General features: G+C 38.8%; 1 protein-coding gene across 1 annotated transcript in view; it reads left to right on the top strand.

Moving 5' to 3' along the window:
- LOC128704076 (intraflagellar transport protein 81 homolog) overlaps positions 1-23,079 on the top strand; it is a 71,919-nt gene extending 48,840 nt beyond the window's left edge. The window contains exons 13-15 of the mRNA XM_053799088.2: positions 6,295-6,443; positions 18,440-18,568; positions 21,123-23,079. Of these exons, the coding sequence (XP_053655063.1) occupies positions 6,295-6,443; positions 18,440-18,568; positions 21,123-21,213 (369 nt within the window). The 3' untranslated portion in view covers positions 21,214-23,079. The remainder of the gene's footprint in view (positions 1-6,294; positions 6,444-18,439; positions 18,569-21,122) is intronic.
- Positions 23,080-24,610: the final 1,531 nt, after the last annotated feature.

The following is a 24,610-nucleotide window of genomic DNA, read 5'->3' as shown; positions in this document are numbered from 1 at the left end:
CTCCTAATTTCCACACTCCGAATTTTCTGCATAATATTTACACCACACATTGCCCTTAGACAGGACATCTCCACTGCCTCCAACCGTCTCCTCGCTGCTGCATTTACCACCCAAGCTTCACATCCATATAAGAGTGTTGGTACTACTATACTTTCATACATTCCCTTCTTTGCCTCCATAGATAACGTTTTTTGACTCCACATATACCTCAATGCACCACTCACCTTTTTTCCCTCATCAATTCTATGATTAACCTCATCCTTCATAAACCCATCCGCCGACACATCAACTCCCAAGTATCTGAAAACATTCACTTCTTCCATACTCCTCCTCCCCAATTTGATATCCAATTTTTCTTTATCTAAATCATTTGATACCCTCATCACCTTACTCTTTTCTATGTTCACTTTCAACTTTCTACCTTTACACACATTCTCACTCATCCAATAACCTTTGCAATTTTTCTTTAGAATCTCCCATAAGCACAGTATCATCAGCAAAAAGTAACTGTGACAGTTCCCATTTTGAATTTGATTCCCCATAATTTAATCCCACCCCTCTCCCGAACACCCTAGCATTTACTTCTTTTACAACCCCATCTATAAATTATTAAACAACCATGGTGACATTACACATCCCTGTCTAAGACCTACTTTTACCGGGAAGTATTCTCCCTCTCTTCTACATACCCTAACCTGAGCCTCACTATCCTCATAAAAGCTCTTTACAGCATTTAGTAACTTACCACCTATTCCATATACTTGCAACATCTGCCACATTGCTCCTCTATCCACTCTATCATATGCCTTTTCTAAATCCATAAATGCAATAAAAACTTCCCTACCTTTATCTAAATACTGTTCACATATATGCTTCAATGTAAACACTTGATCTACACATCCCCTACCCACTCTGAAGCCTCCCTGCTCATCCGCAATCCTACATTCTGTCTTACCTCTAATTCTTTCAATTATAACCCTACCGTATACTTTTCCTGGTATACTCAGTAAACTTATTCCTCTATAATTTTTACAATCTCTTTTGTCCCCTTTCCCTTTATATAAAGGGACTATACATGCTCTCCGCCAATCCCTAGGTACCTTCCCCTCTTTCATACATTTATTAAACAAAAGTACCAACCACTCCAACACTATATCCCCCCCTGCTTTTAACATATCTGTCATGATCCCATCAGTTCCAGCTGCTTTACCCCCTTTCATTCTACGTAATGCCTCACGTACCTCCACCACACTTACATTCTGCTCTTCTTCACTCCTAAAAGATGGTGTACCTCTCTGGCCAGTGCATGAAATTACCGCCTCCCTTTCTTCCTCAACATTTAAAAGTTCCTCAAAATATTCTCGCCATCTACCTAATACCTCCCTCTCCCCATCTACTAACTCCCCTACTCTGTTTTTAACTGACAAATCCATACTTTCCCTAGGCTTTCTTAACTTGTTTAACTCACTCCAAAAATTTTTCTTATTTTCATTAAAATTTCTTGACAGTGCCTCTCCCACTCTTTCATCTGCTCTCCTTTTGCACTCTCACCACTCTCTTCACTTTTCTTTTACTCTCCATATACTCTGCTCTTCTTATAACACTTCTGCTTTGTAAAAACCTCTCGTAAGCTACCTTTTTCTCTTTTATCACACCCTTTACTTCATCATTCCACCAATCACTCCTCTTCCTGCCCCCACCCTCCTATAACCACAAACTTCTGCCCCACATTCTAATACTGCATTTTTAAAACTATTCCAACCCTCTTCAACCCCCCCCCCCCACTACTCATCTTTGCACTAGCCCACCTTTCTGCCAATAGCCGCTTATATCTCGCCCGAACTTCCTCCTCCCTTAGTTTATACACTTTCACCTCCCTCTTGCTTGTTGTTGCCACCTTCCTCTTTTCCCATCTACCTCTTACTCTAATTGTAGCTACAACTAAATAATGATCCGATATATCAGTTGCCCCTCTATAAACATGTACATCCTGGAGCCTACCCATCAACCTTTTATCCACCAATACATAATCTAACAAACTACTTTCATTACGTGCTACATCATACCTTGTATATTTATCTATCCTCTTTTTCATAAAATATGTATTACTTATTACCAAATTTCTTTCTACACATAGCTCAATTAAAGGCTCCCCATTTACATTTACCCCTGGCACCCCAAATTTACCTACTACTCCCTCCATAACATTTTTACCCACTTTAGCATTGAAATCCCCAACCACCATTATTCTCACACTTGATTCAAAACTCCCCACGCATTCACTCAACATTTCCCAGAATCTCTCTCTCTCTCCTCTATACTTCTCTCTTCTCCAGGTGCATACACGCTTACTATAACCCACTTTTCACATCCAATCTTTATTTTACTCCACATAATCCTTGAATTTATACATTTGTAGTCCCTCTTTTCCTGCCATAGCTTATCCTTCAACATTATTGCTACTCCTTCTTTAGCTCTAACTCTATTTGAAACCCCTGACTTAATCTCATTTATTCCTCTCCATTGAAACTCTCCCACCCCCTTCAGCTTTGTTTCACTTAAAGCCAGGACATCCAGTTTCTTCTCATTCATAACATCCACAATCATCTCTTTCTTATCATTTGCACAACATCCATGCACATTCAGACTTCCCACTTTGACAATTTTCTTCTTCTTATTCTGTTTAGTAATCTTTACAGGAAAAGGGGTTACTAGCCCATTGTTCCCGGCATTTTAGTTGACTTTTACAACACGCATGGCTTACGGAGGAAAGATTCTTATTCCACTTCCCCATGGATATAAAAGGAAAAGTAATAAGACCAAGAACTATTAAGATAAAATCAAAGAAAACTCAGATGAGTGTGTATAAATAAACGTGTACATGTATGTGTAGTGTGACCTAAGTGTAAGTGGAAGTAGCAAGACATGCCTGTAATCTTGCATATTTATGAGACAGACAAAAGACACCAGCAATCCTACCATCATGTAAAACAATTACAGGCTTTCGTTTTACACTCACTTGGCAGGACGGTAGTACCTCCCTGGGTGGTTGCTGTCTACCAACCTACTATTATTATTATTAGAGGGAGGGGAAAAATCCTGTGGTCCAGCTCTTGGTGCTCCAAATTTTTTTTCCAGAGGTGGCACCACGTTAGTGTTACTGAGTGCTATTTGAAAATATGCCGCAATTTTGCAATACTGTGATGGTAAATACACATGATAAATACACGTGTGAGCAGGGTAATAGTTAGTGAAGGGATTCAGGGAAACAGGTTATTTTTATATAGCCGGACTGGAGTCCTGGAAATGGGAAGTACAATGCCTGCACTTTACAGGAGGGGTTTGGGATATTGGCAGTTTGGAGGGATATGTTATGTATCTTTATACGTATATGCTTCTAAACTGTTGTATTCTGAGCACCTCTGCAAAAACGGTGATTTTGTGAGAGTGAGGTGAAAGTGTTGAATGATGATGAAAGTATGTATGTATTTTCTTATTGGGGATTTTCTTTCTTTTTTTGGGTCACCCTGCCTCGGTGGGAGACAGCTGACTTGTTAAAAAAAAAAAAAATTACACATGTTAATTGACAGTCTACTGTATATAAAATATGCAATAACTTAAAACACTTGAAATTTTGTAAAGTTTCCAGACATAATCGAGAGATGTGGAGCTCGCAGATGATGTAAACAAACAGTGGCGTGCAGATGCCATAGTAGTGAATCAGAGAGCCTTATAAACAAATTTTTGGTTATAATTTGAAATGTCTGTATTAGTGAATCGCCATAAAGCGGAGCCCTCCTGTGCAAGAATAGTTGTAATAACAGCAAGACACAATATAATACAACTAATGTTAATAAACAGTTTAGTAAGTCATTATTACTCAACACCAAAATTGCTTAGCCCAACATAGCCCCACATTGAACATTCCATACAATATCAATTGGTGTAGATAGTTGTTTTGATTGTAGGTAGTAGGTTGGTAGACAGCAACCGCCCAGGGAGGTACTACCGTCCTGCCAAGCGAGTGTAAAACGAAAGCCTGTAATTGTTTTACATGATGGTAGGATTGCTGGTGTCTTTTTTCTGTCTCATGAACATGCAAGATTTCAGGTACGTCTTGCTACTTCTACTTACACTTAGGTCACACTACACATACATGTACAAGCACATATATACACACCCCTCTGGGTTTTCTTCTATTTTCTTTCTAGTTCTTATTCTTGTTTATTTCCTCTTATCTCCATGGGGAAATGGAACAGAATTCTTCCTCCGTAAGCCATGCGTGTTGTAAGAGGCGACTAAAATGCTGGGAGCTAGGGGGCTAGTAACCTCTTCTCCTGTATATATTACTAAATGTAAAAGGAGAAACTTTCGTTTTTCCTTTTGGGCCACCCCGCCTCGGTGGGATATGGCCGGTGTGTTGAAAGAAGAAAGAAGTTGTTTGGATGTCATTTGTCTTCTAGGAATTTTTATTGACCTAAGAAAAGCTTTTGACACAGTAGACCATGGCATCCTACTCCACAAACTTGACCATTATGGTATAAAAGGCCATGCGCTTGCATATTTCAAATCCTGCCTTACTAATAGGTATCAGTATGTCACCAATAAAGACACAGCATCATCAACACGGCCACTTGATACTGGAGTTCTGCAGGGAAGTGTCCTTGGACCCCTGCTCTTCCTCATTTACATCAATGATCTTCCAAACGTATCCCAACACCTGAAACCCATTCTCTTTGCTGACGACACGACTTATGTCATCTCTCACCCTAATCTTGCCACCCTCAACACCATTGTTAATGAGGAGCTGCTCAAAATATTGAATTGGATGACAGCCAATAAACTTACACTTAACACTGACAAAACCTACTATATTATGTTTGGTAGCAGAGCAGGTGTTGCACAACTTAACATTAAGATCGACAACACTAATTGCCAGACATAATGAGGGCAGATTCCTAGGCCTATACCTCAACAACAACCTGAATTTCAGCATCCATATCCAACACACAACAAAAAAAGTATCCAAAACAGTTGGGATCCTCTCCGAGATACGATAATACGTGACGCAAAATGCCCTTCTCACATTATACCATTCACTCATTTATCCATACCTCATCTATGCTATTTGTGCTTGGGGATCAACTGCAGCAACACACCTAAAGCCAATAATAACCCAACAAAAAGCCACAGTAAGAATAATCACTAAATCCCATCCCAGGCATCACCCCCTCCCCCACTCTTCATAGATCTAAACTTACTCCCTGTTCAGAACATCCACACTTACTACTGTGCAATCTACAAATTCCAATATTAACCTTGACCTAAAATGCTTTCTTGATAGTTGTGACAGGACCCACAGGCACAAACATCTCTACGACATTCCCTGTGTCCGACTAAACCTTTATAAAAATTCAATGTATGTCGAAGGCCCTAAAATCTGGAATACCCTACCTGAAAACTCTAGAACTGCAGACACATTCATCACCTTCAAAACTACTGTTAAAAAACATCTTATCTCCCTGATACACCCTGTCAACTAACTACATAAAAACCACCTGGTGGTTCACACTTACACTCACTCACTCACCCATTTGACTCTAAGCACAGAAATACGAATCTTAATCTTAAAATAATGATTCCTAACTAGTCATAAGTTTCCCTGTGATACTCCAATATAGAAACTATGTATTGTGCCAAAACAAAAGCATTCACATTGCTAAACTCACAAACTAGTATTTAGTCACTTAGTATTTAGTCAACTTACTCCATAATTTGTAATAATTTAGGGTTAAGAATTAATCTAAGTTTGCCCGAAATGCCTAGCCATGCTAGGTGTCTTAGTGGCCCCCTCTGTAATTAGTATTTTATTACATGCAAACCGCACAATAACCAAAATCTGTAGTATACCCCACATTATAATTCTTATAGAGAATAAACTTGATTGATTGATTGATGTACAAGGAAATCATGTCTCCCATTCTCTAGGCACTATATGATCTAGTGCTATAGGTTTAGTGATTTCTCTTAATTAAAATAAAAAATTCTAAAATTGTAATAAACATGCAAGTGTCAGAAATGTTGGCGAGATGCCAGTTCTACTATGATAAGATTGTCTATCTGTGATTACATCTTTTTGTACCCACAGAAGCAGAGTCAGGTGCTGTATTTTCAGGCCTTCATCAATATAAAATTAAATTGAATGAGCTCAGCTTTTAAAATCTAATTTACAATTGTATTTAGACCATCTGTTTATAAATATAATCATGCATTTACAAGAAGTTGTTTCTTCAGAGTCTACATGATGAGATTGTAAAATCAGAAACAAAGTACCACCTGTTCAATGCTGAACGGGAAATTCTGAACTTCAAGCAACAGCAGGCAAGTGAAGAAATTAAATTATACCTTTCCAGCGATCCACATGATAAAAAGAAATCACTCAGGCAAGTTTCTCTAATAATAAAACATTTTAAAGATATGTATGTGTGTGTGCACACGTGTGATTTCTGTTGAAGCTTATGTAGTACATATCTTATTTCAGTTTTGCGTTATATTTAGTTGTAAGTAGTTCTGGCTGATTTTTCAGTTGCTGTGTACTTTTGGAAATCATCTGTGCAGTGTTTAGTTATGTCCTCTGCCTTATCGGCACTTTGTTATACAGTGGACCCCTGGTTCACGATATTAATCCGTTCCTGAGAGCTCATCGCAAACAAAAATTATCGGAAAGCAAATAAATTTTCCCCATAAGAAATAATGGAAATCAAATTAATCTGTGCAAGACACCTAAAAGTATGAAAAAAAAACTTTTACCACATGAAATATTAAGTTTAATGCAATATAATAATTACAATAACAATAATAACAATAGAATAATCACAATAGAATAATTGACACTTACCTTTAATGAAGATCTGGTGATGATTGATGGAATGGGAGGAGGGGAGAGTGTCAAAGTTTTTAATGTTTAGAAGGGGAATCCCCCTCCATTAAGACTTGAGGTAGCAAGTCCTTTTCCGGGGTTACTTCCCTTCTTCTTTTAATGCCACTAGGACCAGCTTGAGAGTCACTGGACTTCTGTCGCACAACATATCTGTCCATAGAGGCCTGTACCTCTCGTTCCTTTATGACTTTCCTAAAGTGGTTCACAACATTGTCAGTGTACAGGTTGCCAACACGGCTTGCAGTAGCTGTGTCAGGGTGATTTTCATCAAAAAAGGTTTGCACTTCAAGCCACTTTGCACACATTTCCTTAATTTCAATAGTCATTAGCACCCTTGGTCTCGATGGGTTGGCACTAGAAGCTTTCTTGGGGCCCATGGTGACTTATTTTGCAGAAACAAGCACCAAAAACAGTGATAATATGGAATGTACTGAATGTATCCTTAGATGCGCGCACACTGGCTGGCTTGTAAACACTGGCACACACGGGGCAGTTCAGGCCACATGTGGACACGTCTTGTACGAATCGTATCACATACAGTGGATCCCCGCTTAACGATCACCTCCCAATGCGACCAATTATGTAAGTGTATTTATGTAAGTGCGTTTGTACGTGTATGTTTGGGGGTCTGAAATGGACTAATCTACTTCACAATATTCCTTATGGGAACAAATTCGGTCAGTACTGGCACCTGAACATACTTCTGGAATGAAAAAATATCGTTAACCGGGGGTCCACTGTACTGGGTTTTGTAACGGGAACTGAGGCAAATTTTTTGCAATATAATGCTTCGGATACCGGATTTATTGGATACCAATGGCTTCGCGAACCAGGGGTCCATTGTACTTAGGTGTTGTCCTGTAACTTGGGACTACCATGACCAACAACAGAAGAGACATATACAAGGACCTGGTGCTTGCTACTGACCCTTATATGTGCCTCAGTACTGTCAGTATATTGTTACTGTGAATACCATAGCATCATTAAAGTACTTCTAGTCACATCTTACAACTGGCAAGGCATGCGGCTAATAGGTCTTGTCTCCTCCCTTTGTAAGGGCCAAATTCTAGTTAGCCATCGTCCTAGCCCAAGCCTTCCTTTCCTAGGAAAGGCGAGTTGTTACCTCATGCCTCGTTTTCTGCCTGAGGGTCCTCTAAGTAGGTTAAAATATGTGTTGGGGTAAAGGGTAAATGACCATCAAGCCCTCGGCCAACAAGGAAGGCCTTTGATGAGGCTCTTACTCTTTCACTCATGAAGGGCTCGGGTAATTCAAGAGCAGACCCCTCTCCCCTCCCTTCCTCATCCATATAGTAGCAAAGCCCTTCTTTTCCAATTCTAGCACCATGGCTCTTCAAGTTCTAACCATTAAGGTCTACACATGTGGTTTGGAGAAACGTGTGTCAACTTTGCATTTTCCTTCAGTCTCAATTAAGAATGTGATAAATGGTTTTCAAAACTGACAAGTTGAAGATTGAGACACTTTTGCAACACATGGGAAACTTTATTATTGAAATGTTTCGCCACACAGTGGCTTCATCAGTCCAATACAAAGCAGAGAGGGATTAGGAGAGGAAGAGTTTGAGGTAATCAGTCCCTCAGCCTGTCAGTTTTGAAAATCATTCATCACATCTGTCAAGACACTGCAACACCATGGAAACTTGATACAAGGAATTCTTCAATACTTGTCCGACCTTTGGACAAAGACCTGCTTACACTAGTGGATGGTTCCAGTGTGATCCCGCTGCCGCCTGCTTCAACTCGCCTGACTACAGTATGTAAGCCATTTCTCTGGCCATATGTTGTACTTTCAACAAGAGTGATGGGCTGAACACATTGATTCCAGGCTGATTACCTCAAACTCCTCCTCTCCTTACCCCTCTCTGCTTTATATTGGACTGATGAAGCTACTGTGTGGCAGAACGTTTTCTTAACCCTTAAACTGTCTGAACGTAGATCTACGTTCACGTGCGTAGCGCTCCGACCTTGATTTTCCCCATTTGAAAGCATGTAAAAAAAAAAATGTAAATGTACGTTTGGAGCCCCCCGCACGTGGATGTAGATCTGCGTTTGGACAGTTTAAGGGTTAATAAAGATTTCCATATGTTGCATAAGTGTCTCAATCTTCAATCAAGAATACCATCAGTATCAGGCACAAAGGTAGGCACACTTCAGGGTGACACCGAACTTGAACTTTCTTCTCAAGAACATAAGAATTCATAACTCCATTACCCTCCATGTTAACATTATGATTCAGGGTATTCCTGGAAGCTCTGTAGGGGCATTAATTAACCCTTTGACTGTCGCAACCCCAAATCCTGAGGTGTCTCCTGGTGTTGCAAAATATTTGAAAAAAAAAAAAAATTATCATGAAATGATAGAGAAGCTTTTCCCGATGCTAATGACACCAAAAGTACAAAATTTGATGGAAAACTTACGGAATTACACTCTCGCGAAGTTAGCGACCTTGGTGATATTTACGAATTGGCACTTTCGCCCACTTGGAGCCATTGCCCCAGTCGACCAAACTCGTAACTATTTCTCTAGAACTCCATTTGTTCTATCGATTAAGTACAAGAAACTGCCCATTTACCGATTTCAACTACCCAATCAAGTGGTCAGAAACTGGCAATTTGGCCAATTTCACGCAAATTAAAAAATATGCCAATTTCAAAATAGGGTCCAGAATGAACAGTGCAGATATTCCTGGCTCTAAAATAATATTTTCTTTGTTCATCAGTCACATCTCCAGGCCCCTCTGATATTACTCTTGCTTTCTATTTTGAATTTTTATTCAAATAAAAAATAGAAGATTTACTGTTATGCAAACTACTGCAATATTGTAATAATTGTATAAATAACATCAGCCCATTCATGACTGCATATTAGAATGGCTAGTTGGACATTTTTTGGACAATGACATCATTTGTTTACTCTTGAACATTGGTAAAAATCAAACATTTCCCCTACTTTGAGCTCCATTTCAAGGTCATTTTCATAGTAAAACCAATCAAAATCACCTCTATTTCTATAACATGTTTTCCATTCTATAAAATGTGACTACAAAAACAAGAATATAATCATAAAAACTATATGAAAATACACCTCACAGTCGGTGTTTTAATCCAAAAACACAGTTTTTTTTTTTCCTCATTATGCACTGCATGCTGCAGGATTTTTTTATATGGTGCACACTGACCACACAGACCCATTCTCTCGCATATAGGCCTACCAGCTTTCTCCTGCTTGATTTGAAGCTGCTAAAATTTTTGAGTATACATGTTATTATATTATTATTATTAGCACACTGGCCGATTCCCACCAAGGCAGGGTGGCCCGAAAAAGAAAAACTTTCACCATCATTCACTCCATCACTGTCTTGCCAGAAGGGCACTTTACACTACAGTTTTTAAACTGCAACATTAACACCCCTCCTTCAGAGTGCAGGCACTGTACTTTCCATCTCCAGGACTCGAGTCCGGCCTGCCGGTTTCCCTGAATCCCTCCAACAGCACGTCAAGTATTAAAAACCATTTGTCTCCATTCACTCCTATCAAACACGCTCATGCATGCCCGCTGGAAGTCCAAGCCCCTCGCACACAAAACCTCCTTTACCCTCTCCCTCCAACCTTTTCCTAGGCCGACCCCTACCCCGCCTTCCTTCCACTACAGACTGATACACTCTTGAAGTCATTCTGTTTCGCTCCATTCTCTCTACATGTCTGAACCACCTCAACAACCCTTCCTCAGCTCTCTGGACAACAGTTTTGGCAATCCTGCACTTCCCCCTAATTTCCAAACTACGAATTCTCTGCATTATATTCACACCACATATTGCCCTCAGACATGACATCTCCACTGCCTCCAGCCTTCTCCTCGCTGCAACATTCATCACCCATGCTTCACACCCATATAAAAGCGTTGGTAAAACTATACTTTCATACATTCCCCTCTGCCTCCAAGGACAAAGTTCTTTGTCTCCACAGACTCTTAAGTGCACTGCTCACCCTTTTTCCCTCATCAATTCTATGATTCACCTCATCTTTCATAGACCCATCCACTGGCACATCCACTCCCAAATATCTGAATACATTCACCACCTCCATACTCTCCCTCCAATCTGATATCCAATCTTTCATCACCTAATCTTTTTGTTATCCTCATAACCTTACTCTTTCCTGTATTCACTTTTAATTTTCTTCTTTTACATACCCTACCAAATTCATCCACCAACCTCTGCAACTTCTTATTAGAATCTCCCAAGAGCACAGTGTCATCAGCAAAGAGCAACTGTGACAACTCCCACTTTATGTGTGATTCTTTATCTTTTAACTCCACGCCTCTTGCCAAGACCCTCACATTTACTTCTCTTACAACCCTATCTATAAATACATGTATATTAAACAACCACGGTGACATCACACATCCTTGTCTAAGGCCTACTTTTACTGGGAAATAATCTCCCTCTTTCCTACATACTCTAACTTGAGCCTCACTATCCTCGTAAAAACTCTTCACTGCTTTCAGTAACCTACCTCCTATACCATACACCTGCAACATGTGCCACATTGCCCCCCTATCCACCCTGTCATACGCCTTTTCCTAATCCATAAATGCCACAAAAACCTCTTTAGCCTTATCTAAATACTGTTCACTTATATGTTTCACTGTAAACACCTGGTCCACACACCCCCTACCTTTCCTATAGCCTCCTTGTTCATCTGCTATCCTATTCTCCGCCTTACTCTTAATCCTTTCAATAATAACTCTACCATACACTTTACTAGGTATACTAAACAGACTTATCCCCCTATAATTTTTTGCACTCTCATTTGTCCCCTTTGCCTTTATACAAAGGAACTATGCATGCTCTCTGCCAATCTCTAGGTACCTACCTTACCCTCTTCCATACATTTATTAAATAATAGCACCAACCACTCCAAAACTATATCCCCACCTGCTTTTAACATTTCTATCTTTGTCCCATCAATCCCAGCTGCCTTACCCCCTTTCATTTTACCTACTGCCTCACAAACTTCTCCCACACTCTCAACTGGCTCCTCCTCACTCCTACAAGATGTTATTCCTCCTTGCCCTATACATGAAATCACAGCTTCCCTATCTTCATCAACATTTAACAATTCCTCAAAATATTCCCTCCATCTTCCCAATACCTCTAACTCTCCATTTAATAACTCTCCTCAACTATTTTTAACTGACAAATCCACTTGTTCTCTAGGCTTCCTTAACTTGTTAATCTCACTCCAAAACTTTTTCTTATTTTCAACAAAATTTGTTGATAACATCTCACCCATGCTCTCATTTGCTCTCTTTTTACATTGCTTCACCACTCTCTCTTTTTCTCCATATACTCTTCCCTCCTTGCATCACTTCTACTTTGTAAAAACTTCTCATATGCTAACTTTTTCATAAGAACATAAGAAAGGAGGAACACTGCAGGAGGCCTGCTGGCCCATACTAGGCAGGTCCTTTACAATTCATCCCACTAACAAAACATTTGCCCAACCCAATTTTCAATGCCACCCAAGAAATAAGCTCTGATGTGAAAGTCCCACTCAAATCCAACCCCTCCCACTCATGTACTTATCCAACCTAGATTTGAAACTACCCAAAGTCCCAGCCTCAATAACCCAACTAGGTAGACTGTTCCACTCATCAACTACCCTATTTCCAAACCAATACTTTCCTATGTCCTTTCTAAATCTAAACTTATCTAATTTAAATCCATTACTGCAGGTTCTCTCTTGGAGAGACATCCTCAAGACCTTATTAATATCCCCTTTATTAATACCTATCTTCCACTTATACACTTCGATCAGGTCTCCCCTCATTCTTCGTCTAACAAGTGAATGTAACTTAAGAGTCTTCAATCTTTCTTCATAAGGAAGATTTCTAATGCTATGTATTAATTTAGTCATCCTACGCTGAATGTTTTCTAACGAATTTATGTCCATTTTGTAATACAGAGACCAGAACTGAGCTGCATAATCTAGGTGAGGCCTTACTAATGATGTATAAAGCTGCAGTATGACCTCTGGACTTCTGTTGCTTACACTTCTTGATATAAATCCCAGTAATCTATTTGCCTTATTACGTACGCTTAGGCATTGCTGTCTTGGTTTAAGGTTGCTGCTCACCATAACCCCCAAGTCCTTTTCGCAATCTGTATGGCTAAGTTCTACATCATTTAACTTATAAGTACTAGGGTTATGGGCACTCCCAAGCTTCAGAACCTTGCATTTATCTACATTGAACTGCATGTGCCACTTTTCTGACCAAGAATAGAGTTTGTTTAAATCCTCCTGAAGTTCCATAACATCTACGTTTGAATCAATTATCCTACCTATCTTTGTGTCATCGGCGAATTTGCTCATATCACTAGTAATTCCCTCATCAAGATCATTGATATATATTATAAACAACAACGGGCCCAAGACTGATCCCTGTGGAACGCCACTTGTTACAGATCCCCACTCGGATTTAACCCCATTTATGGACACTCTCTGCTTCCTGTCAGTGAGCCATGACTCGATCCACGAGAGCACTTTTCCCCCAATGCCATGAGCTGCCACTTTCTTTAACAGTCTGTGGTGCGGAACTCTATCAAAAGCCTTACTAAAATCTAAGTAAATAATATCAAATTCTTTATTGTGGTCAACAGCCTCAAAAGCTTTACTGAAGAAAGTTAATAAATTAGTTAGACAAGACCGGCCTCTTGTGAATCCATGCTGAGTATCATTAATCAAGCTATGCTTATCGAGATGGCTTCTTATAATCTCAGCTATAACTGACTCTAGTAATTTGCCTATAATTGAGGTCAGGCTTATTGGGCGGTAATTTGACGGTAACGACTTGTCCCGTTTTAAAAATAGGAGTTACATTAGCCATCTTCCACATATCAGACACTACACCTGTTTGAAGAGATAAATTAAAAATATTAGTTAATGGTTCACAGAGTTCCATTTTGCATTCCTTAAGAACCCTTGAAAAAACCTCATCAGGACCCGGCGACTTATTTTGCTTCAGTCTGTCTATCTGCTTCACAACCATCTCACTAGTGACTGTGATGTTACATAATTTATCTTCTTCTAGCCCACTGTAAAAATTAATTACTGGAATATTGTTAGTGTCTTCCTGTGTAAAAACTGAGAGAAAATAATTATTTAAAATCAAGCACATTTCATTCTCTTTGTCAGTAAGGTGCCCATAGTTATTTTTAAGGGGACCTATCTTATCTCTAACTTTTGTTCTATAGATCTGGAAAAAACTTTTTGGGTTAGTTTTAGAATCCCTAGCAACTTTAATTTCATAGTCCCTTTTAGCTTTTCTTATCCCCTTTTTAATGTCCCTCTTAATGTCAATATACTGATTCATAAGATGACCCTCACCTCTTTTGATACGCCTATAAATTCCTTTCTTATGCCCTAGTAGATATTTGAGCCTATTATTCATCCATTTTGGGTCATTTCTATTTGATCTAATTTCTTTATATGGGATAAACGCTCTTTGAGCAGCATGTATAGTGTTCAGAAAACTGTCATATTGATAGCTCTCTTCGTTACCCCAGTCAACAGATGATAAGTGTTCTCTAAGCCCATCGTAATCTGCTAAGCGAAAATCTGGGACTGTTACTGAGTTATCGCTACTATCGTACTTCCATTCAATGCTAAATGTAATTAATTTGTGGTCGCTAGCACCCAGTTCCTCTGAAATTTCTAAATTATTAACAAGGGATTCATTGTTTGCCATAACTAAGTCAAGCAGGTTATTTCCCCTTGTAGGTTCTGTCACAAACTGCTTCAAAAAACAATCCTGAAATAATTCTAAGAAGTCGTATGATTCTAAATTCCCAGTCAAGAAATTCCAATCAACATGACTAAAGTTAAAGTCTCCTAGAATTACCACATTATCGTGCCCCGCGGCCCTAACAATTTCCTCCCATAGCAGTTTCCCCCGGTCCCTATCTAAGCTTGGGGGACGGTATATCACTCCCAAAATCAGTTTTTCATGCCCCTCTGAAAATTCTATCCAAACAGACTCTGTATGTGTTACTTCAGACTTAATACCCGTTTTTATGCAACAGTTCAAGCGATCTCGGACATACAATGCCACCCCACCCCCCCTCCCAATACTTCTATCTTCTTGGAACAATTTAAAACCCTGAATATGACATTCCGCAGGCATGTCCCGACTTTTTGAATTAAACCACGTCTCAGTTAAGGCAAATACATCAATGTTACCTACACTAGCAACTAATCTCAACTCGTCCATCTTATTCCTAGCACTACGGCAATTAGCATAATAAACATTGAAAGACTCTCCTTTCTCTTTAACCTTCCTGCTCATTTCTATTTTTCTACTAAACCTATTACTGTCCTTATCACCCAAGGTCCCTGGCTTTTCAATATCTATCTCGTTCTTATTATTACTAGTTCCCCTAGAACTCGTAATATTACTACACTGGAACTTCACTGTTTTCCTGCCAAAACCCATACCACTAACTATTCCTAGTTTAAAGTCCTAACTGTTCCCTCCACTGCAGTTGCCAGTGCTCCCACCCCACACCTAGATAAGTGAACCCCATCCCTAGCATACATGTCATTTCTGCCATAGAAGAGGTCCCAGTTGTCAATGAATGTTACTGCATTTTCCTTACAGTATTTGTCCAGCCAGCAATTGACACCAATTGCCCTGGACAACCATTCACTTCCAACTCCCCTCCTTGGCAAAATACCACATATGACAGGTTTCCCACCCTTACTTCTAATTATTTCTATTGCTGACCTATACCTGCTAATCAGGTCCTCACTCCTACGTCTGCCTACATCGTTGCCTCCAGCACTTACTACTCTCTTACTACTCTCTTTACATCATCATTCCACCAATCGCTCCTCTTCCCTCCCGAACCCACTTTCCTGTAACCACAAACTTCTGCTGAACACTCTAACACTACATTTTTAAACCTACCCCATACCTCTTCGACCCCATTGCCTATGCTCTCATTAGCCCATCTATCCTCCAATAGCTGTTTATATCTTTCCCTAACTGCCTCCTCTTTTAGTTTATAAACCTTCACCTCTCTCTTCCCTGATGCTTCTATTCTCCTTGTATCCCATCTACCTTTTACTCTCAGTGTAGCTACAACTAGAAAGTGATCTGATATATCTGTGGCCCCTCTATAAACATGTACATCCTGAAGTCTACTCAACAGTCTTTTATCTACCAATACATAATCCAACAAACTACTGTCATTTTGCCCTACATCATATCTTGTATACTTATTTATCCTCTTTTTCATAAAATATGTATTACCTATAACTAAACCCCTTTCTATACAAAGTTCAATCAAATGGCTCCCATTATCATTTACACCTTGCACCCCAAACTTGCCTACCTCACCCTCTCTAAAAGTTTCTCCTACTTTAGCATTCAGGTCCCCTACCACAATTACTCTCTCACTTGGTTCACAGGTACCTATACATTCACTTAATATCTCCCAAAATCATGTATATACGTTAAACACATTGGCTCGTAAGACGTATATATACGACTGAAACAGTCAAAGGGTTAAGAAACTACTTTTCCCAAGAAAGAGAGCAGCCTCATCAACCTGCCTCCAGCCTCAGTTCTAAATCTTGACCGATTTAAGTGTGGATATAAAACACTTCATCTCTTCAGCCTTCTGTTAGTCTAGGAAGGAGTTCTACAGTCTACTTCCATAATACCAACAAGTGTTCCTAGCTCATTAACTTTATCTTCTCCCCAGAACCGTATTCTGGAGTATCCTGCCTTATTACTTGGTGGTTTGTTGAAGAAAGTCCATATCAAACTATCATTGTTGTTTTTACATTGGCTGATGCTGTATAGTCCTTATGGCTTAGCGCTTCTTTTTTGATTATAATAATACATTGGCTGAGGAGACTGTGGTTGCTTGCCTAGCAGTGTCTCTCTCTAGCTGGAGCCTGTGACTGAGTAATAAGAAATCCTCAGAGATCACGTCTAAGTTTTAAAGAGTTGCATATCAGCATGATCAAAACTGCTCTTTTGTTTAACCTGGTTCCTAGATTCCTCTCTCTTCTACATCGCCCATATTTTGGGACTGTTGATGGAGTCTCTGGTGGATCATCAATGCCTCACCACAGAATAAGTGGTTTTGAAGGATAACACATTTCTGCATGAGGACCCTATGACAGACAGAAAGCACCATCTCCTCCAGCTCTTTTGCACTGATTGTCAACTGGTGGATAAGCCATTGGAAGGTCCCAGTGGTCTCTGCTTGCAGAGACCACTGTATATGTGCTGTGTGTGTTCATAGTGGGTCATCAAACCCTGATGCCCAAAATTACTTTTTCATCCATCAAAACCATTTGTTTTGACTACCCTTTATACAGTATGCTCTTTTTCAGATCTTTTATTTATTTTTTTTTTTTTACACTGCGGCCGTTTCCCACCAAGGCAGGGTGATCCGAAAAAGAAAAACTTTCATCATCATTCACTCCATCACTGTCTTGCCAGAGGCATGCTTACATTAGTTATAAATTTGCAACATTGACACCCCTCCTTCAGAGTGCTGACACTGTACTTCTCATCTCCAGGAATCAAGTCCAGCCCCCAGATTTCCTTGAATCTCTTCATAAATATTACCTTGCTTACACTCCAACAGCATGTCAAGTCCTAAAAACCATTTGTCTCCATTTGCTCCTATCTAATAAGCTCACGCACGCCTGCTGGAAGTCCAAGCCCCTCTCACACAAAACCTTTTCTTCTCCTCCCTCCAATGCCTAGGCCCACCCCTACCCCGCCTTCCCTCCACTACAGATTTACACACACTCGAAGTCATTCTATTTCGTTCTATCCTCTCTACATGTCCAAACCATCTCAATAACCCCTCCTCAGCCCTCTGGATAATAGTTTTGGTAATCTCGCACCTCCTCCTAATCTCCAAACTATAGATTCTCTGCATTATATTCACACCACACACTGCCTCCAGCCTTCTCCTTGTTGTAACATTCACCACCCATGCCTCACACCCATACAAGAGCATTGGTATAACTATACTCTCATACATTTCCCTCTTTGCTTTCATGGATAAAGTTCTTTGTCTCCACAGACTCCTCAGTGCACCACTTACCTTTTTCCCTGTCAATTCAGTGATTCACCTCACCTTTCATAGACCCATCTGCTGACACATCCACTCCCAGATATCTGAATACATTCACCTCCTCCATACTCTCTCCTTCCAATCTGATATCCAGTCTTCCATTACCTAATTTTTTTGGTTATCCCCATCACCTTACTCTTTCCTATATTCACTTTTAATTTCCTGCTTTTACATACCCTACCAAACTCATCAACCAACCTGTGCAACTTCTCTTCAGGATCTCCCAAAAGTGCATCTTTTACTTCAGTACTAAAATTTTGTCATCAGTTAAAATTTTCTGACATTTTTTATCTACATTAATAATAACCTAATTCCTACAGAGAACAGCTTATGGCAAACATCAATGAACAAGAGAAGCTTGGCCGGCTACTACGAGAAGAACAAAAATCAGTTAAAGACCTCCTTCAGACTTCTGCTAAACAACTTAGAATGTGGCAGGATGTTGTAAAGTAAGTTAATTTTCATGAAATATAAAGCAACTCATTGTAATATACATCATTATTATATTTGTGAGAAAGCATTAACCCCTTGACTGTCGCAACCCCCCAATCCTGAGGTGTCTCCTGGTGTCGCAAAATTTCAAAAAAAAAAAAAATATTTTTTCTTATGAAATGATAGAGAATCTTTTCCTGATTGTAATGACACCAAAAAAAAACGAAATTTGATGGAAAACTGACGGAATTATGCTCTCGTGAAGTTAGTGACCTCGGCGATATTTACAAATCGGCGATTTCGCCCACTTTGAGCCCTATTTTCGGCTAATTCCTTTGTTCCTGTCGACCAAACTTATAGCTATTTCTTTAGAACTTCGTTTTTTCTATCGATTGAGTACAAGAAACTGCCCATTTGCCGACTTCAACTACCCAATAATGTGGTCAGAAATTTGCAATTTGGCCAATTTCACAAAAATTAAAAAATATGACAATTTCAAAATAAGGTCCAGAATGAACAATGCAGACATTCCTGGCTCTAAAATTACATTTTTCTTTGTTCATCAGTCACATCTCCAAGCCCCTCTGATATTACTCTTGCTTTCTATTTTGAATTTTTATTCAAACAAAAAATAGAAGACTTACTATTATGCAGACTACTGCAATACTGTAATAATTGTATAAATAACATCAACCCATTCATGACTGCATTTTAGAATGGCTAGTTGGACATTTATTGAACAATGACATCATTTGTTTACTTTTGAACATTGGTAAAAATCAAACATTTCCCCTACTTTGAGCTCCATTTCCAGGTTCTTTTTATAGTAAAATCAGTCAAAATCACCTCTATTTCTATAATATGTTTTCCATTCTATCAAATGAGACCAAGAAAACGAGAATACAACCATAAATACTATACGAAAATAGACCACAAAGTCGGCATTTTAATTAAAAAAAAAACGGTCGGAGTTTTTTTTTTTCTCATTATGCACTGCGTGCTCCAGGATTTTTTTTATATGGTGCACACTGACCACACAGACCCATTCTCTCGCATGTGGGCCTACCAGCTTTCTCCTGCTTGATTTGAAGCCGCTAGAATTTATGAGTATATATACGTCAAACACGGTACCTCGTAAGACGTATATATACGGCCGCGACAGTCAAAGGGTTAAACGAGTATGAGTCACAGTGCCATATGATGCAGTTGGCAATAAAAACTTTAAAGTGCATTTGAAAAAATTACTGCAGTCTTATATAGATCACATTGGATTTTTAAATTTTATTGCTGGAAAATAATAAATTCAGTCATCTGAGTAATCTGAACATCCAAAGTTTGCTAAAAAAATCTACCGTGCACAAACAACACATGGTTGACTGAAGCCTCAATTGCTTGGTCCGATTGTTTACCAAATTTATTAGGTATCCATGTTGCTGAGTGTTTATAAGATATATTCCAGATGGCATAAACTTTGGTGAGGAATTAACTTGTAAAGCAGATAGATATTTTTTATAAAAAAGAGTTAAATACAAAAGTATATTTAAAAGTCTTATTATTTCTTTTATGACTATCTGAAAATTTTCAAATTAAATAATAGCATATCAAATCATTATCTCTGGTGACAGATGATTAGATGATTTAAAAAAAAAGCAGCAGCATAACAATACCAAATACTTTTCCACTGAATTATTGGCCACAGTTTTACTAATGCAAAAAGTTAATTATTCAACAAGAAGCAAATGCACTTTGGTTTGACTTTAAATTTTCAGTGTTGTTGTAGCTTACTAAAGAAAAATTAAGATTATTGGGATGTGTAGTTGCTAGTTTAGTTGGCAAATAGTTTAGTGGTTTCCATCCAATAACTTGAGAATACCTCTTCTGATCTGCTTCTGACTTTCAACATAGGTGTATCCTACTTGAAAAAATGTTCAGATTGTTACTGGAGTCTGTAGATATGAATTTCCCAGTTTTATTAACAGAAAATCCAACTTCTGAATAATTTCAAACTTATCCTGCTGGTGTACTGTGCTCAAAGGAAGGCTCGTATTGTTCTTGGGCCGTTGGTTTCTGTATGGTAACTAGAGCACTCCTCATCTGAATGACCACTTTCGAAAGCTTAAAGTCAGTCTTAATGTATGGCCAAATTGATAAAGGGAGAAAAAAAAATCATTCCTTGAATGTCACAGTTTCCAGACCAGACACTAGAAAATTTGTGGTGTTAGGTGATAAAAGCAGTGCACATGTGCAAGCTGCACTACCTGATGGAGCTGGAGAGGTACTGCATGGAAATGTGGTCTAATATACCTCCTGGGAAGTTCATGAACTAACTTGTCATTTGAGCAAAACAAGAGTTTGTTAAATGTTTTGCACTCTGGAAGTCTGAGGGTATATGGAGTGAGAAGGTTGTCAATATGGTGTGTATGACATTGACTGAGGATACAGATACAGTACCTACAAAAGACTGCACTTGCCACCTTGTGTGCTAGTTGGTAATGGTGTAATTGGACAAGCACAGTACATAGAGGTTTCTCTTACTACTTTTTCTAATTAATCTTTCACCTTGATTTCCAGGCTCTTGGATATGAAAAGAAGATGCTTGGATGCTGTAAGAAATGGTGGAAATGTTACTCGAAACAGTGGTGGTGAAGCATTAGTATTATAAGTTAAGAAACTTTCGTGTAAATTTATTATATTCTGCATTCTACAAAACTAAATCTTACAACAACTTAGCTCAGTTCCAGAGGATTTAAAACAACTTTTTTGGTTTATAAGTAATGTTGGAAATCCTATTTACATTATTCTTAAACTAGAATTATCATTGGTAGCTCTGCATAAAACTTCTTTCACAACTAGTCTGCAATTTTCTTTTTTTTAGATTGTCAGTCACATTTGTCTTCAACCTCAGATTGTATATAATTTACTACTTAAAAGTCATAATAATCTCAAAAACTAACCTACACAACTCTAACCAAACAATGTTGCAATAACTCATGTAACCAGTTTCATCATAACTCGACTCACGAAATCGTAATGAAACGATTGCAAACAAACCATACCACGGGCGAGGATAGAACCCGTGTTCAAAGAGTCTCAAAACGAATCTTATTGTGGCTAGCTGGTCCAGTGGCTAATGCGACGGTCTGGAGTTTTGAGACTCTCTGATCGTGGGTTCTATCCCCGCCCGTGGTATGGTTAGTTTCATTATAACTTTCACAATATAAGCTAGCTATTGTTTGGTAACTTATCTGTATATTATTGATAACTTACCTCCTTGGAGTTCCTCAGGAATGGGGAAGTGGCTGAGAATTGCAACTGCTGGTTTTGTTATGCCAGAGAAGTGGGTTCCACCAAAACATCTGTACACAGTGGAACCTCGGTACTCTAACAAAACTCAGCACTTGACCAAACAAACACGACGTGCCAGAACTTCACTGTAAGCTATTTCATATTTCTTCACATTTTTTGGTGTTTTTTTTTTTTTATATTATTTGTATAAGTCACCATGGGGCCTAGTGATAACAGCCAACCAAAAAGAAAATTGGTTGGGAAGAATTTGTTCGATACTTGAATGGATCGGCACTCGAACAGCCTTCTGGAATGAATTAAGTTAGAGTAACGAGGTTTCATTGTACTTCATGGAAGGGCAGTACAAGTGAAAAAGGTGCCTTCTTTTTTTTTTACCATGGATATTTTTACTTAATATACAGGTACATATTTTTTTTTATATGGTGTATCAGTTACTGTGATATAACTCATCCATATTATAGTCATAATGTAAAGTATACTTTTAGTAACCAAACAGTCTAGTAAATGTTCCACAATGGTTCCAAGTTAATGTCTTTTGATATACTCAAGTTAGCATTGTGGTTTAATATACCTGTGGTTGTTCTTGGTGTGTACAAAGTTATTCTGATAATGTACTCTTATATTATAATCATAACTAAGTGCTAAACTCATTAAGGTTTTACAGCACTGATGTACTCTCATAGTACTGAATTATGATATACAGTAGGGTCCCGCTTTATGGCGTGTTGCTTACGGTGTTCCACTAATACAGAATTTTAAAATTATGACCAAAACTCGCTATACGGCTCCCCCCCCCACTTGACTTTCTAATACGGTCACCATGCCACCGCCCAGTTTGTTTACATTCTCCATAAGCACAGTGTCTCTCTATTATGTCTGGAAACTTTCCAAAATTTCAAGTGTTTAAAGTTATTTCATGTTTACATTAAGACTACAAATATTTTAAGGTATGTAATAAATGTACTGTATATGCATTTTATCATTCTGGGGTGCTTTAAATGTTGTAGTATATTACGTGTGGGTGGGGTGTCTTGGCTGGCTACCATACCTCCCACACCTGACTTCTTACAATAAATACTACTCACCTCTCGACTTAAAATATTTGTAGTCTTAATTTAGGGTAAGTAATGAATGTGCTGTGTGTGTATTTTACTTTTTATTGTTTTTAATGCCTAGTTCTATTGCTAACTTAATATATGTTAGTGTAAACTTATCTGGCATTTATATGCATTTATAAGTGAAAAAATGACTCTCTGCTTTCCAGCAGTAGCCTGGAACCTAACCTGCTATATAAGTGGGGCCCTACTGTACATTATACACTGAATTATAATTATTATAATCGTGGGGGAGCACTAAACCTGTAGGATTATACAGCACATGTGGGGGGTGGGGGTAGAAGGTATTCAGGCTCAATTCAGGGAACCAAAGCACAGATCCAATTCCCTAGATCAAAAGCCCCTCACCAGCATCAAGGAACCTCCCTTGAGGGGTTATACACTGAAGATAATGTAATATAGCAGACTTCCTTCAAGGGATGGAGGGTGCCTAGATTATGGTGAAGGGCTTTTGTGCCAAGAAATTGAAGATGCAGTCTCCTTCCTCAGATCAAACCTGATAACTTCCATTCCCTCAAGTGCTGTACAACTCATACAGGTCTAGCACTTCCACATGAATGTATAATCTGGCACACCCATTGTATTTAAACAGAAGCACTTTGCATTCTTTGATCTGATACACAAGATTTATACAACGCTGTATGTTTAAAATTATCGAGCCTTTATGCTAAATTACAAATGAGTACTGTATTATATGCAGTATGTTTTTAGACCTAGTAATAGAAATCTGTTGAATTAAAACATATTATTCACCTTATAAATACAGTAATGAATATTCTAGTTGTATTTAACCCAATATTTAATTTTCAACACATCAGGCATCACCCACCAAGGTTTGGCGACTTGAAGAAGAGATGCATTTATTGCCTCCAACCTCTTCTCTGCTGCAATATTTAACAATCATGCTTTACACCCATATAAGTGTTGGTACCATTATACTTTGGCACATTACCTTTTTCGATGCCTCCATATATGCATCAATACACCACCCAACTTTTTAGCTTAGTGCTATGATTTACCATCTTTAACAGACCTATTTGGTGACATCCTCACTCCCAATCACCTAAACACATTTACTTTCCCCATACTCCCTCCCTCCAATCTGATATTCAGTCGTTCATTGTCTAAATGTTTTGTTACATACCCTCCCAAATTTGTCCGCTAACCTTTCCAGCTTCTCTTCAAGACCTCCCAAAATAAATAAATAAATATGGGTCATCCTAGAAAAGGATAGAGGGAGGAGGCAAAAGAGGTGTGTATAAAGGGGCTTGGACATGCAGCAGGCATGTGTGAGTGTGTTAGATAGGATTGAATGGAGACAAATGGTTTTTGGGACCTGACGAACTATTGGAGTGTGAGCACAGTAATGTTTTGTGAAGGGATTCAGGGAAAATGGTTAACTTGAGTCCTGAAGGTGGGAAGTACAATGCCTGCGCTTTAAAAGAGGGGTTTGGGATATTGGCTGTTTGGAGTGATATCTAAATGCCTCTGCAAAAACAGTGATTATGGGTGAAAGTTTCTTTTTAGGGCCACCCTGCCACGGTGGGAGACGGCCGACGTGTTGAAAACATACATAAAATTTTTTTTTATTAACACAGCCATTTCCCACCAAGGCAGGGTGACCCGAAAAAGAAGAAA

Source organism: Cherax quadricarinatus, chromosome 66 (assembly GCF_038502225.1).
Source record: "Cherax quadricarinatus isolate ZL_2023a chromosome 66, ASM3850222v1, whole genome shotgun sequence".
NCBI lineage: Eukaryota > Metazoa > Arthropoda > Malacostraca > Decapoda > Parastacidae > Cherax > Cherax quadricarinatus.
The sequence above is the reverse complement of the archived record's forward strand: the minus strand, read 5'-3'. Positions and strand labels throughout refer to the sequence as shown.